Source organism: Schistocerca piceifrons, chromosome 1 (assembly GCF_021461385.2).
Source record: "Schistocerca piceifrons isolate TAMUIC-IGC-003096 chromosome 1, iqSchPice1.1, whole genome shotgun sequence".
NCBI lineage: Eukaryota > Metazoa > Arthropoda > Insecta > Orthoptera > Acrididae > Schistocerca > Schistocerca piceifrons.
This window is the reverse complement of record NC_060138.1, coordinates 754,027,732-754,044,283: the sequence shown is the minus strand read 5'-3', so window position 1 is coordinate 754,044,283 and position 16,552 is coordinate 754,027,732. Positions and strand designations below refer to the sequence as shown.

The following is a 16,552-nucleotide window of genomic DNA, read 5'->3' as shown; positions in this document are numbered from 1 at the left end:
CTTACTTTTGAGAAAAACGTATGGGCTTAGGTGTTCTTATTCACTGCTGTTAGGCAGGTACGACGACGGATCCTAGGTATCTGCGTACAACAGATAGTACGTGAAACGCAGTCAGCAATACTGCCGTATACCAGAAATAGAAAACGAAAGGCTACATTGGCGAGGCATGTTCTTCATGCCCTAGATTTTCCGGCAATGTGCAGTCAAATTATCTTTGAAGGCCTAACAGCGCAGAATGATTTTATCTGCGTGTGTGTTAAATACGCACACCGAGCTGTCCGGTGTGTGACGTTTTCCCTGTTTATTACAAACAGATCAAAACTTTTTCTATACTATTGTACGGAAAGGTCTCGTAATTGCTTATAAGCTGCTTCTAACAAGGACTGTTAGAAGTTGGTAGAGGTTCGAAGTCACCAGTCTTTGAAGTATATTCACTGGTTTTTCCGTTTGTACTGTTGAGTTTTACTGTCTTACGGAAAACGAAGCAATGATCTTCGGCACTTGGCTGTGTGGGACACTGCACGAAGTTCTTAACGGTAACGGGAATGTAAGACATATAACAAACAATAGCAGATAACGCTATTCCAGCTTCCTCTCAGGACTACGTGGGCGTCAGAATTTCTGCAGGTTGGAAACTCCTTACTATAGACGACTGTGCACTCTTTCCATTGATGCAATTGACGGCTGTGTGCCGGTGGTGGCAATGCGGCGAAGCATCGTCGATGCTTCCGACTTATTACGAGTTCCGTGAATCGATACGATCGACGGAAAGTTGTATAGGCAATAGGAGCCTCGCCGTCTCGTCGTCAATCACGTATTGTTAAGATCCGCTGTTTCTGTAAAATTCAGCCACGTTCATTATCCTCATTTTTCTTTCCTACTACTATGCGCACCTGACACAACTTCCCGTTTTAGGCAACCTGCTTCGTACCGTTTACGTTTGTCGCAGTTGATAGATTATTGCAGATATATTGCCCGGCTTTAATAACATAATATTTAAATTGCGCATGGTGTGATTTCTCTGTAGTCGCCTTTTTCAATTCCAGAGCAGTAATGTATCTGTTCTCATACCTTAAATAATTTTCTTTGCTTCCCGAACGTTATCTTGACTGAGGTTTATAATTTAAATAGGCTTATTGGGGTGCAATCTTTGTATTTTTAGAAGCAGCTAAGTATTCCTGGTAAGATTGGCATGTCTGTAGACAATAACACTCAATAACCGGAAAGTTGAATAAGAGTTACTGCTATCTGATTGTGGCGTTTGACTCCGATTTTCACTATGAGGTCTGGTTTAACATCATTTGCGGAAATGTTTTCGTGCAGTGTGTAACTTCTTTCTGAAATACTGTAGATGTGCTCTTTGACCATGGAACCAGTTCATTGTGAGACTCGTCCCATTTTTCTGCTGAGAGGAATAGTATTTTGTTGTTTTAAAGACACTTATTTAGTAGGGTGCAAGAACACTGACCATGACGAACAAGTCATGGACTTTATATTAACTACGTATCCAACTTTTTTCTGGGATTCTTCGTTCTAGTTGCGAAATTGAAAACGGTTACTGCCCCCCTGTATGATCAATTTTTTTTTGGAAGCTATCCCTTTCTTGTAAATCAGATATATCCTCACAAAACTTTTTAACTGCGACTTCCTCTACCCAATTTACAGCCCCTGTTTTACTCGACTGAAAAGTACCTGGGTTTACAACGGGCCATTACTCTTAAAGCTCGCTGTACTGAGAGAATGAAAATCATTTTAAAAAAGGAGGATGATGGACTAAGAGTGCGTAGAGAGGCACCGATGCTCTCTCCTCACGAGACACTGTGTACGGATTTATCTGTTTAACCTGGGGCATCGGTGCACAGTATGATTCGGGAACTGCACACCAACATCGGTTCCGCTCCTCATGCTGGTGAGATATTAAAGATGAACTTTTTTTTTCCCCTACACCACCAGGATTCAAACTTGGGAAGTGGGGTTCTAAAACACCAAATTGGAAAGTGATGGGGAATTCCGTTGCCGGTTTGTCGATAGTGTGTTCAAAGAACTGTCAGTTATTTGACTTGAGAGGGACGGTTAAACAGAAGTATTCGCCAAAAGGACTGGCGTCGACGCCAGTTCTTTGCGCTACGAAGATGCCGACCGGCGGGAGTCGGAGCGGTGGCGACAACGGTGGGAACACGTGTGGGTGCAGTGCTGTATGTGTGCCACGGCGGAAGAGGAGCAGCCCCCACCCACCTGGAGCGGAGAAAGCCAGCTCATCTACACGTGTACGGCTGTCGGCCGGCGTACAAAAAATAATAGTAATAGCGGGGAGAAACCGGGGATCCCGTTATCAGCCCGGTCGACCGCGGCCTCCACCGTTCGATTTCACCGCCACCTCAGCACGTCTCCTCCTCATTACACAAGAGGCCTTACTGTGGGACACGAGCTGACCACGCCGGCCGTGCTGCGCTTCCTCTGCCACCGGCCCAACTCTCAAGATATGAGGTGGAAAATTCCAGTTCACATCACACCACACTTCGCGTGCGTTGTAGGCTCGGCGGTAAATGAAGTGGCACTTCCATCCGTTAACCATAAACTCCGCGCACGTATATAGCGTTTTCTGGAGGGAGCAAAAGGACTTGCTGTCCATTGATAGAATAAAGGACACGGAATACATGCAGAAGTCAGAGTATATCGTCGAACAGAAGACGAAGAGGAAGATGATTTGGACATTACATACATAGGGCACAAACAGATGTCTTCACGCTCTTCTGTTCTTCTGCGTTCGTTACTGATGAATTTGGAGGCTATAATACTGTTTGATATACTTCATATACTTTTCAAACCAAGTTGGATATTCCTTTTTCTGTGAGTGGGTATATTTTTCTTGCTAGGAACCATAAATCTTTTCGACTGTTTATTGCAAAAAGAAGGCAGAAGTAGATCTAGCGGTCTTTGAAACGACCCGGTACGGTCGCTAAAACGGTGTCATTTGACGCGGAGGTAGTAAATGTAATCTGAGGCCGTGAAAGAAGCTTTAATCATCAGCATTTGTGGATGACAGGTCGCGATATACAGTTTACGGTCATCAGGTGGTCGGTTTTGTGTGTGTGTGAGGGCGTTTGGAAAAATTGGAGATCCACCAGTCGGATGGGGTTTATAGTGTGTTTCGGGCATTACTGAGTATTGATCACGGTCATTAAGCAGCCGTGGTCGATTGCTTCCTGTCCACATTATATGGTAAAACGAACATACAGCTGAATTGTAGCTTTCTCGGAATAAAGACAACCCCAGAGAGCTTCGTCTAGGCGCCTACTCCTCCTATGTCCCATCAGATTCCTTAATTCGTTGTTCTTGCTGTAAGCAGCGTAGCTTGTCTTTGATGGGTGCCAAGAAAAATAAAAAAATTAGTGCACTGTGGGCCACTGAATCGTCCATACATCCTTCAGCGTAATTTAATTGCAATTGTGCTATAGATCTTGTGTTGTTAGTGTTAACGAATACAGGACTGCAAAGAATCGCTTCATTTTTACGAGCATTTTTTATTGTTACAGAGACAACAGAACAAGTAAGTTAATTTCCGTTTGCTAATAACTTCATGTTTATCTCATATTTTCCTCAAATGTGTTGCGCGCTAACGCTGTGCCTCGTCGTCAATATGCCATATGACCTCCGAGCCTATTAATCTCCGAAGTAGACAAGTGGCGCTTTCATTACGTGTTGAATTCAAAAAACTTAGATAATAGTTTTGTTAGGTGCCATTATTTCTCTTCTGGATACCAATTCTTGACGAAAATTGTTGTCGTACATGGAGTCAGTGTAGGATTCTTACTAAAGTCACCGGTTTGGAAACGGGTTCTCAGGAACTTGATCCCAAAGTTGCGTTACATAGCAGCTTTGCTTTTGACAGGTCAGGCGATGTTACATCAACGGCCGGCCAACGTGTGCATTAGCAGTTCTTGCCTCAGATGTGAGCCCGCGGCGTATACATGCATGCCGATGGCCCCGGATCGCCTCTTGTCGCTGACAGCTGCGCCTATAGAGACGCCAGAGGCACGAGTCCTTATCTAACATACTGACCGTTACTTTGCACCCTCCGTTTCACTGCTGGCAGCCTGTGTAATGCGATAACTTAATAAACGCCTTTATTTCTCGTTCACAGATGTTGAAAAGTATTGACTGAGTGGCTGTATGGTTCAAATGGCTCTGAGCACTATGGGACTCAACTGCTGAGGTCATTAGTCCCCTAGAACTTAGAACTAGTTAAACCTAACTAACCTAAGGACATCACAAACATCCATGCCCGAGGCAGGATTCGAACCTGCGACCGTAGCGGTCCCGCGGTTCCAGGCTTCAGCGCCTTTAACCGCACGGCCACTTCGGCCGGCGGAGTGGCTGTATCTACAGGGCCGTACCAAGCGAGCCATGGAGGGAAGCTGCTGCTCTTTTCTCTCGGAAAAAAGAAACCTCCGCAAACCAAACTATGGAGATATTGACTGTTATCAAATGTATTCAGAGCCCATCGTCGTGGAATTTTAAAAACTACCGGTTGGTTATAACTGAAGTGCAGCGACCACAGAGGTCTAGTGTAATCTGTAATTATCGTGTGGCAACGAAACTTAGTAGATATTCTAACGCATCAGTGCCGAACCGATTTACGCAGAAAAAAATTAGAATTCAAGAAAGACGTATAGAAACGTTTCCGTATGTACCGTGGGCAGAAAAGGTCAAACAAACGAGAAAGGCATAATGTTGATGTTATTTAAACCGCTTTTCTCTGTGAGTAGCTGCACGTTAATTATAACCACCCGATATTTCGTCATTCACTGCGAAACTGGGATAAGTTGTTGCTTCCCGCCCACACTCCGTATCGAGATCTTGGGTATGCTATTGTTGTTTTCAAGACTGAAGTACGCTGCATCTTACCTTGCAGACTTATAATCTTGCAGGACCATGGGGTTGCTTACGTTTTTGATATAATTTTGGGACTTATTTTCTATAGAGAACTTCTTCACGTACCCTTCGTCAATAGTTTGTGAATGAACATGAAAATACACTACTGGCCATTAAAATTGCTACACCAAGAAGGAATGCATATGATAAACGGGTATTCATGGGACAAATATAGTATACTAGAACTGACATTTTCTCGCACTTTGGGTGCATAGATCCTGAGAAATCAGTTCCCAGAACAACTGCCTCTGGCTGTAATAACGGCCTTGATACGCCTGGGCATTGAGTCAAACAGAGCTTGGATGGCGTGTACAGGTACAGCTGCCCATGTAGCATCAACACGATACCACAGTTCATCAAGAGTAGTGACTGGCGTATTGTGACCAACCAGTTGCTCGGCCACCATTGACCAAACGTTTTCAATTGGTGAGAGATCTGGAAAATGTGCTGGCCAGGGCAGCAGTCGAACATTTTCTGTATCCAGGAAGGCCCGTACAGGACCTGCAACATGCGGTCGTGCATTATCGTGCTGAAATGTAGGGTTTCGCAGGGATCGAATGAAGGGTAGAGCCACGGGTCGTAGCACATCTGAAATGTAATGTCCACTGTACAAGTGCCGTCAGTGCGAACAAGAGGTGACCGAAACGTGTAACCCATACCATCACGCCGGGTGATACGCCAGTATGGCGATGACGAATACGCGGTTCCAATGTGCGTTCACCGCGATGTGGCCAAACACGGATGCGACCATCATGATGCTGTAAACAGAACCTGGATTCATCCAAAAAAATGACATTTTGCCATTCGTGCACCCAGGATCGTCGTTGAGTACACCATCGCAAGCGCTCCTGTCTGTGATGCAGCCATGGTCTCCGAGCTGATAGTCCATGCTGCTGCAAACGTCGTCGAACTGTTCGTGCAGATGGTTGTTGTCTTGCAAACGTCCCCATCTGTTGACTCAGGGATCTAGACGTGGCTGCACGATCCGTTACAGCCATACGGATAAGATGCCTGTCATCTCGACTGCTAGTGATACGAGGCCGTTGAGATCCAGCACGGCGTTCCGTATAACCCTCCTGAACCCACCGATTCCATATTCTGCTAACAGTCATTGGATCTCGACCAACGCGAGCAGCAATGTCGCGATACGATAAACCGCAATCGCGATAGGCTACAATCCGACCTTTATCAAAGTCGGAAACGTGATGGTACGCATTTCTCCTCCTTACACGAGGCATCACAACAACGTTTCACGAGGCAACGCCGGTCAACTGCCGTTTGTGTATGAGAAATCGGTTGGAAACTTTCCTCATGTCCGCACGTTGTAGGTGTCGCCACCGGCGCCAACCTTGTGTGAATGCTCTGAAAAGCTAATCGTTTGCATATCACAGCATCTTCTTCCTGTCGGTTAAATTTCGCGTCTGTAGCACGTTATCGTCGTGGTGTAGCAATTTTGATGGCCAGTAGCGTATGTATATCCCTTAGTACCGACTGTTAAGACTGGAAGCGGTTTTGCATAACTTACCTGTGTATAATAATATAACTGAAAAGTACTTGTTGGTACGTTCCACAGTGTTAAACAACCACGGCCAGAGTCTACTATATAATCTTTATTTTATTTTTTGGATGACAGATGGCGCAAGCAGTCATGAAAATGTAATTTGTTGCAATAATACCTCATACTATACTGACGAGAAACCGAAGTGACAGCCGAGAGAGAGGGTAGCTCTCCCACCACTCATTTTCGCGTTTCTGTAGCTTTCCATTGAGAACCTGTCCTTTGGCGTGCGATAGTAAACGCGCGCTGTAGTCAGATCATTATTTATGTAATCACCGCTGGAGACCTTAAGAAACAACGATTACCAAACAAAAGCCTCCCAGTGACATAATTTATTAGCAAAATCGCTTATGTGCGTAGGTGCCGCCGAAAGAGTGAGCTTACGTTGAACAGTAAGCCGAAACTGCAACGGTATTGTCGATCTCCCAAGGTTGTTGCTAAAGAAAAAACTACGAAGGCTCCCAATTTTTGCCGACTGATAACTTGGGTGAGAACGCTGCGCTTCCGGAAAATATGGCGGGATACGTTCCGTACTCGTCTGTACACTGCCTCCACTTCCGCTGCTACTTGGCTTCCTTCTATTGCACAGACTTTCAAGTTTACAACCAAGTTTTATTATTATTAGACAGAACTGGAACCGAAATAAGTGAGAAAGGACACCTAATCCGGAATGGTATTCGAACTTTACAGGCATTTAAAAGGTGATGCTGCATTTACAGATTCACGATCGATACACTCGTATATCGTTCTGCAGCACTCTGACCTCGAGATTAACTTTATTCAGCAGTACAGGATGAGTCCACGCCGCACACTGTCGCATACCATGTCGAAGTGGCGGTAGAAAGTGAGGGGGATATACGTCAGGCGTGTCGGAGAGCGGGAAGGCGCAATAGAATGACTGAAGTGCACGATTAAGCTTAAGCAGCTGAAGATGACCAGGAAACAGCGCGGAGAAGCACAGTTTTGGAGGGGATTGAAGCTGGCAGCGGTGTTGCAGCGTCGATGGTGGCGGGGACGCGTGTCGAAACCGCGGCGGCCCTATTCTGTCATTGTGTGCGGCCTCTGCTTGCAGCTCACGGCGCGCGCAGCCGCAGCCGTATAGCCGCTACGTGCTGCCGGCTGCGTCACCGCCAGGCGGCGCTGCCTCCGCCCCTGCCCACGCGCGCTGGACACCCCTCTGTGTCAAGCGACGGCACACACCTCTCGTCCGTTTCTGAGAGCTCTTGTCCATCAGGCACCAGTGTTGCTCCACTGTATTCAAATAACCTCGCGTAGTACATGGGCGTAGTCGGCGGAGGAGCCATTGTGCACACTAGAAATCCCCATCTAGAAATGTATTCAACATATGAAGATGGAAGTGGCATCGGCGTCTACTGGAAGATCTATGATATGTTTTCCTTTAATTTTTATTTGCGGTAACAAATTCGAAGAAGATACACGAAAAGTTTACGAAACGGGATTTCCTGACGACGTAAACGAATTTTCTACTTGCGGGAAACATTCCTTGTTGCCTTTTAATATTTCGCATAAATTCAGAGGATGACCTAGACAGGTAAAGCACTGCTTTGATGCTGTAGCATGAGTCAACATACGAATGAAAGCTGGCCACAGCGCACACGGCGATTCAGACCGGTGGAGCGGCGCCTCATCGATCCGCTAAACGATTGCCTCGTGGTCCTGCCTCCTCTTGGACCGTGTTTCTCACGGCGGGCAGTTGACTGGCAGCTAGCAGCGAGGTGCGCGTGTGGCCGTCTGGCTTACCCAACCAGGTCGCGGGGACTGTACTAGCGTTGCTGCGATCTGACTGCCGGGTGCTGCACCTTCTTCCACAGTCTTCAGAGGAAGTAATTGTGGCCCTGCGGTCTCGCGGCACGTAGCAAACTCATCTTTGGCACCAGTTCCCCACTTCCCTACTAGACTGACATTAATCGCAAGGACAAGGTGAGAACCAGTCAGCATGCTTCAGAAATGGCGGTCAAAGCAATGACATTTTTGGTTTGTTATGTTGCTAAGTGTTATGCACGCGCACTGAGGTTGATTAGAACTGACTCTAGAGGGTTATTGATTCCAGTGCGTTTACGGCTGATCTTTAAGAAAAGTAGTATCCACCAAGGGGGAAAGCTTTGTCATACCTAGAACTTCGTGTATAATGTTGTAAACCCTATGTATCGAGAATTTTGCAACTTGAGCGAGCTCGCGAGCCTCGAAACAGATACCAGTGGGCACGACAAGGTGAAATTTTGATGCAATATCATTTAAATTTTTGTTTGTACACTTAAATTAAGTGGCTGTGGTTCTCAGCCACCGAAAAGGGTCTCCCTTTTTTATTGGATGGTGCTAATTTATAGTACAAAGTACTTCTGTCACGTGCCGCTCGCTTTCATTCACTTTTCACGAAAACCTAAACATCTGGCTAGTAGACAGCCACAAACAAGTAACGAAATTAGTCTTCAAAACTTCGTATTCCGCCGTCATAGTATTTAGGTCACACTGATATAATCTCTTTCTTAGCCCGAGAAATAGTTTGAGATGAACCTACCAAGATGGGACAAACTGAGTATTTGGTGTGTGATACGCAGACCGAGGCAGAACAGAGTACCTGACAGTATTTATGTTGCTTTTAGTTTTTTTGTACACTGTGGTGACAGAAGTCATGTGATACCTCCTAAAGTCGTGTCGAGCCTCCTTTCTTCCGGCGTACTTCAGCAACTCGATGTGGCATGAACTCAATAAGTCATTGCAAGTCCCCTGCAGAAATATAGAGCCGTGGTGCCTCTATAGCCGTCAATTGCGAAAGTGTCACCGGTGCAGGATTTTGTGCACGAACTGACATCTCGATTAAGTTCTATAGGTCCCGACGGAATTTAGAGTCCTCCCTCGGGCATGCGCGTGTGTGTTTGTCCTTAGGATAATTTAGGTTAAGTAGTGTGTAAGCTTAGCGACTGATGACCTTAGCAGTTAAGTCCCTTAAGATTTCACACTTATTTGAACATTTAAAGTTCCATAAATGTTTGATGGGATTCATGTCGGTTGATCTGGATGGCCATATCATTCACCTGAACTGTCCAAAATGTTCTTCAAATCAATTCTGACCCGATGACATGCCACATGCCATGTATGGAAACATTAAGTCCATGAATGGTTGCAAATGTTAAGTAGTCAAACATAACCAGTTGCCGGCCGGTGTGGCCGTGTGGTTAAAGGCGCTTCAGTCTGGAACCGCGTGACCGCTGCGGTCGCAGGTTCGAATCCTGCCTCGGGCATGAATGTGTGTGATGTCCTTAGGTTAGTTAGGTTTAATTAGTTCTAAGTTCTAGGCGACTGATGACCTCAGAAGTTGAGTCGCATAGTGCTCAGAGCCATTTGAACCATAACCAGTTCCAGTCAGTAACCAGTTCCGTTGGGCCAGAAGACCCAGTCCATTCTATGTGAACACAGCCCACACCATTATGGAGCGCTCTTCAGGTTGCACAGTACCTTGTTGGCAACTTGCGTCCATGGCTCCGTGGGTCGACGTCACACTCGAACCCTACCGTCAACTCTTACTAACCGAAATCGGAACTCATTTGACCAGGCCACTATTTTCCATTCGTCTAGCATCCAACCGATATGGTCACGAGTCTAGGAGAGGAGCTTCAGGCGATGTTGTGCTGTTAGCAAAGGCGCTCGCGTCGGTCAGTTACTACCAAAGCCCATTTACGATAAATTTCGCCGCACTGCACTGTCCTAATACATACGTTCGTCATACGTACCTCATAAATTTCTGCTGGCTTTTCACGCAGTGTCGCTTTTCTGTTAGCACTGACATCTCTACGCAAACGCCACTGCATTTGGTCGTTAAGTGAAGGACGTCGGCTACTGCATTGTCCGTGATGAAAGGTAGTGGCTGAAATTTGGTATTCTCGGGACACTCTTGACACTGTGGATCTCGGAATTCTGAATTCCCTAACGATTTCCGAAATGGAATGCCCCATGCGTCTAGCTCCAACTACCATTCACCGTTCAAAGTCTGTTCATTTCCATCGTACGGCCACAATCATGCCGGAAATCTTTTCACATGAATTCACCTGAGTACAAGTGACATCTCCGCCAACGCATTGCCTTTTTATAGCTTGTGTATGCGATACTAGTGCCATCTTTATATGTGCGAATCGCTATCCTGTGACTTTGCCCCCTCAGTGTATAGGCTGTGATTACAGATTGATCCATATTGTAGCCCGAGATATAGGTTACGATGAAAGGTGACAATCTGGTTGAGGGCTAGCTAAGGCGACAAATGCAGTGTCACGAGAATAACGATAATTCTTCCCGTGGCGCCTATGTTACGCACGTTTTATTTAGATGAGTTGTTAATGTACGCCATTTTGATGATGACGTGGATTGATGTAGTCAGCTGGCATCGGCAGAATGGGTACCAGGGACTGTTTTGAGGGCAGCAGAGAGCAGCGCTGGCGGCCACTTCCGGCGGTGCTGACGCGGCGCCCCGCCTTTGTCGTGTTGCAGCGGTGCGCGCCGACCGGATGCGCGGCGGACGCAACAAGTTCGGGCCGATGTACAAGCGCGACCGCGCGCGCAAGCTGCAGATGATGCGCCAGCGGCAGATCGCGATCCAGGCGATCCGCGGCGTGACGGCCACGCTGGGCGACGGCGTCACGCTCTCCTACAGCCCGCAGCCCGCCGGCGCCGCCGCAGCCGCGTCGGGCGCCGCCGCCGCCGGATCGCCCGGCTACGTCCACATCAAGCAGGAGATCCAGATCCCGCAGGTGAGTGGCACAATGTGAGCAGAACTTCGAGGCAGGAAATAGACCGAAGTTACAACAAGAACGTCAACAAAAGTAAAAAGGGTTATGGAATGTAGTCACATTAAATCAGGGAAATAGATTAGCGAAAAAAAACTGAAAGTAGTAGATGCGTTTCGCTAGCTGGGTCAGCGAAATAACTGACAAAGGTCGGAGCAGAGAGGATGAACGAGCGTAAAAGTTAGAAACAAGGAAAACATTTCTGAAAAAGAGGAATACGTTAACATCGACATCGACTTTTTCTAAAGATATTCTTTGGAATGTAGCCTGATAAGGAAATGAAACGTGGACGATGAACAGTACAGACAAGAATCAGCTTTTGAAATGTGGTGCTGCAGAAGACTCGGAAGATTAGCTGGTTAGATCAAATAACTAGTGAGGAGATACTGAATCGGATTACAAAGAAAATAAATGTATGGCACAATTTGACTAAAAGAAGTGGATCGGTTGATACGACACTACACTAAGGCATCAAGGAATCGCCAGTTTGGTGACAGAATGGAGTGCAGAATGAGATCCTTGCTTGAATATCCTCAGAAGATTCAGATAAAGTAGGCTGAAGCAGTTACGTAAAGTTGAAGAGGCTTGTACAGGATAGATCACTGTGGACAGCTGACCAAGCCACTTTTCCGGCCGAACATGTTAGAGAGAGAGAGAGAGAGAGAGAGAGAGAGAGAGAGTATGGGGCAGGGTGTTGGTTTGGAGGAAAAGATAGAACAAGGTGAATAATGGGAGATTTTAACTGATTTTAATGCATCCGTAGTTCGTTTTTGTACGTTTTAGCCACAAAAGTTTTATAATATGATCACCTAAAACTGTATTGGTGTAGACTGGTGTTTCGTTTTCGTCTAGAAACAGGCTGCATATGTTCTTTCCTTTACTTGTGGCCAAAAATGTTATCTTGTAGTCCCCTACATTGCGACAAGCCCGCAAGACGAGGAAGATATAAGAAGTTTTTTCTTGTTCAGCATTGTGTTGTCCACGGGACAAGGAAGTAAGTATCAATTACATGAGTATAGACACACGTGTGAACTGTTATTAATTTCGTACACAGAAAATAATTCAGGTACAGTTAAATGAAGGTAGTTTCTGTTGTTCGTCCGCTGTTCACGTTCCCGTCTAGTCTAAGAGTTTGGATGGCGTGAGTCGTTACAGAGCTATTGCGTTTACCTGTAGGATCACGTACCTCATCCGCCACTGACTCGGTCCCGGATAAGTTGCAATGCGTCAAAAGTGTAGTCTGTATCGCGTTATGTGTATTGAAAATTTCTCTTCGTAGTCTTGAATAAAAGATGTGTTGGAGGCAAGTTGCAGATACTCAATGGCTGCCTCAGCGTTTGCTTCGCGAGCAAACGTTAGGTAATCCACTTTCACTGCTCGCCAGTGTTAATCAGCAGCCGCGCTCTAAGGTGCTATAGGGTCTACTACAGATCGCGCGGGCGCAAGGTTGCGGCGTCTCGTGCAATATCATCAGTCGCGCCTCGTGAGCTGGTGTTCTTCTGTTTAACACTACCTTCTGTGCTTATTAGGAGTCCATATTAAAGTTTCTATTATAGCAAAAATAAAGGCACGAAAATTCGCTTTTTATCGAGATTTATGATGCATATTCAGCAAAAAAAAATGAATTTTGGTTTACAGATGCTGTAGTCGCTCTTCGTCTATTTTTGTAATGACTAAACACTAAAATACTTAAATTCAGTGTATCTTGCTTAATAGGTGTGTGACATCAACTGATGTTAATTCTCTATAAATTGCACTAATAATTTGGTAATTATCTGTGCGTTACTGAGAGCCAAATGTCGAAAGAGAAGGTACTTAAAATAGTGTATCACACACATACAAAAGTAAAAGTAGAATGAAACATTCAGTGTGTAAGCGAGATTTCCGTACCCCCAATTGTTTTGGGGTAAACTTCATGGCATTGTGCTCATTTTATGACAGCATTGTATGGTCGGTGACCGAAGCCGGTCACTTATTAAGGAACACATTTAACAGCTGCTTGCTGTGTTACGTGATTTGCTTTCTAACTTTTTGCTGGTGTTTGTAAAGAGAACAGACAAGCAGCCCTGTGAAGTCAGGCGGCCGCGTGTCCGCAGGTTTCGTCGCTGACGTCGTCGCCCGACTCGTCTCCCTCGCCCATCGGTGTGGCGCTGGGCCAGCAGGCGACAGTGGCTGCCGCGACGGCCGGCGGCGGAGGGTCGGCCTCGGGCGGCGGCGGGGGCGGAGGCGGCCTGGGGGCGGCGGGCGGCGGCGCGGTGGGCGCGGCCGTGGGGGCGGCGGCGGCGACAGGGGCGGCGGGAGCGGCGGGCGCGCTGGTGCTGAGTGCCGCCGCCGACCACAAGCTGTGGGCGACGGCCGCCGCCAACTCGACGACACCGTCGCCACACTCGGTGTCGCCGAAGGCCTTCCACTACGACGGCGTCCTGGCCAACGGCGGCTCCGGCGCCAGCAGCGCTGCGGGCGGCGCGGGAGCGGCGGGGGCGGGCGGTGCGGCGGCCGCGGGGCCCGGCGGCCAGCCCAAGATCCCGCCCATGATCCGCGAGTTCATGCAGGCGCTCGACGACCGCGAGTGGCAGACCTCCCTGTACGGACTCCTGCAGAACCAGACGTACAACCAGTGTGAAGTGGACCTCTTTGAACTTATGTGCAAAGTGCTGGACCAGAACCTCTTCTCGCAGGTCGACTGGGCGCGAAACTCCGTCTTCTTCAGGGACCTCCAGGTACGTACCGGTGCATTTCTCGAGACAACCCTCAGCGCTGGTTCGTACTGAGCTTTTCGTTGTTGCTGAACTGACGATTTTAGGATATTTCTCGTGTTCACTGAAGATGACTGCCCAGGAATATGGGTTAAAACTCGCATATGCTGAAACATTTGCGTGTGCGGCAAACCTAGAATTCGATAATACACGTAGCCAAAATGTCCAATGACACAATGCCAAGAAGTAATGAAATGTGAGTATGAGGATAGCTTCGGATGTATCCAAAGGTCAAGCTAAAATTTATAAGAGATCCAAAATGACATAGTCGAATATCGTCGTATTTAGTTCGAACTTTTATTTTTTATTTAATTTATTTTTTAACTTCTGTGAGTATCCAGAGTAACAACCCTCTGCGCTAACAGCGGCTAAGTGCACTCACTGAATGTAACTCGATCAGATGCCGGTGGTATTGGAGACTTGCCTTCTGCTGCGCTTTCCACAGCTGTTGATATGTAGAACAGATGGTCCTGCAGATAATCAGTTGGGTTAAGATCCGCAAAATTTGGAGGATATGAAATTACTTTGCAATCTGAATACAGCTCTTCAAGGATCTTCGGACTTTTACAGTTGTATTCAAATGGCCACTATGTTACTGAAAGACCTCATACTACCCGAAGAAAATTTTCGTGAACGGAGGAAGGGAATAGTTCAAGATTGACCAATGTCTTCTTGAGTGCCTTCGACATTAATGACCGCAGAGAATGCATCGAAATTAGTCCTTAGACAACCGCGACACTTTCCTCACTGTCAGTGCCATGAAGCAGTAAACGTAACTGATCGTAGGTGACGCTGCTTAGCCATGTCGCAGCAGTGTAGAGTCAGTAACGCCAAGGAAATTAAAGTATTTTTTCCGTAGATACAGTGTCATTAACGAAGATGCAGACACGACCCGTCTGCTTCTAAACCTCTCACATCTGCTTCTAAACCTCTTACACAAAACAGACGTTCCGTAAGTGCTGTGGTAGACACTGATCTGGTTACTTCACAGCTTCATTTTACCAGTTCTTTTTTCAGCATTTCACGCAACGTGAAGTTTGTCCATCACTTACGCTCTTTATTCAGTATCGCTAATGATGGGTCTCTATGGTATAGTATGTCAGTATAAAGGGGTTGGACAAAAGTATGGAACACCAAAACTCAACACATTACCATATTGCTCACAAAAGCAGTCCTGGATGATGCGAACTGTATGAACGGGGGCTCTGTCATCTTCGAACATTGCATCACCATTGGGAAACGAACATTGTACCATGGGATGGACCTGATTAGCCAGAATGGACACATAACCATTGTTATTAGTGCGACCGTGCAGAGTACCCACAGGGCCCATGCCATACCAAGATATGGCTGCCCAAATCGTCACTAAACCCCCGCCATTGGACGTAAAGTCGGCCAGAAAAGACTCACCCGACCAAATGACTTTCTTCTATTGCTCCCTAGTCCATGACTTACGGGTGTGGCATCACGTTTTTTCTGTCACGGGCATTTCTGTCACTCATGAATGGTTTTGGAATTCCACCTCGTCCTGTAATTCCCTTGTTATGGAGCTTCCACCACGTTATTTTTTGTGCTCACAGGGTTCGCGAGTGCCACATTCAGATCTGGAGTGACTTTTACAGATATTGTCGTCCTACTTTTCGTCACAATCCTCTTCAGTGACCATCTGTCACAGTCACTCAACACACACTTTCCTCGACCTCGTGACCTAGCGGATGAACTGTCTCCACTTTCGCTGTATGCGGTATAAGTATTAGATATGGTGCCTCTTGAAATTTCAAGCACTGAGGCTCCCTTGATAACGGAAGCACCCATCATATGAGCACCAGCAATTTTCCCACGTTGGATTACTCTTATCTCCGGCATAACGTACTCATAACTACACAGAACACTGTCTGACCGCGACTGAGATTTGCCACATGTTGAGGATATTGAACATGTGCCATTCGTAGTCAAATACAACACCGCAAAGTGCAGGCTTGGCTAACATCTGCATTTATATTTAAGTATGAATTTATCGTGGTGTTTCTATATTTTGTCGAACGACTGTAGTTGCTTTCGCTGGCAGTTTCTCCAACTAGAACAAGACTATCGATTTCCTGCTTGTGAAACATTAGCTGGCGCAACTATTGTCTGTAACGGTATTTTTACCAAAGGAAACATTATCGACCCGAACTAGGAGCAACAACCCAATCCCGACTTGATATCCACTTTTACTAGCGCTGCATGTAGCCTCTTCTTATCGCTGCAAGTAATGCACATAATTAAGTTCTTCGCGATAGCTAGTCGGTACTTTTGATGATATGTGTGTCCAGCAAAGCATCTAAAGTGCTGAGTGAATGTCGGTTGCACTGCACCGAAAGAGGACAATCCGCCGGAAATATTACGGGGTGCAAAACGGATTACTGTTATTGATTACCTTGCAAAGGGTCAAATGGTAACTGGTGAAAACTATACTGGTCATCTATACCAGCTGTCTGAAATATTTCATGACAGAGGTTCGC

At 46.5% G+C, this 16,552-nt stretch overlaps 1 protein-coding gene across 1 annotated transcript in view; it reads left to right on the top strand.

Moving 5' to 3' along the window:
- LOC124712132 (nuclear hormone receptor FTZ-F1) overlaps window positions 1-16,552 on the top strand; it is a 212,054-nt gene that overhangs the window by 147,339 nt on the left and 48,163 nt on the right. The window contains exons 2-4 of the mRNA XM_047242434.1: window positions 10,997-11,256; window positions 13,389-13,542; window positions 13,582-14,012. Of these exons, the coding sequence (XP_047098390.1) occupies window positions 10,997-11,256; window positions 13,389-13,542; window positions 13,582-14,012 (845 nt within the window). The remainder of the gene's footprint in view (window positions 1-10,996; window positions 11,257-13,388; window positions 13,543-13,581; window positions 14,013-16,552) is intronic.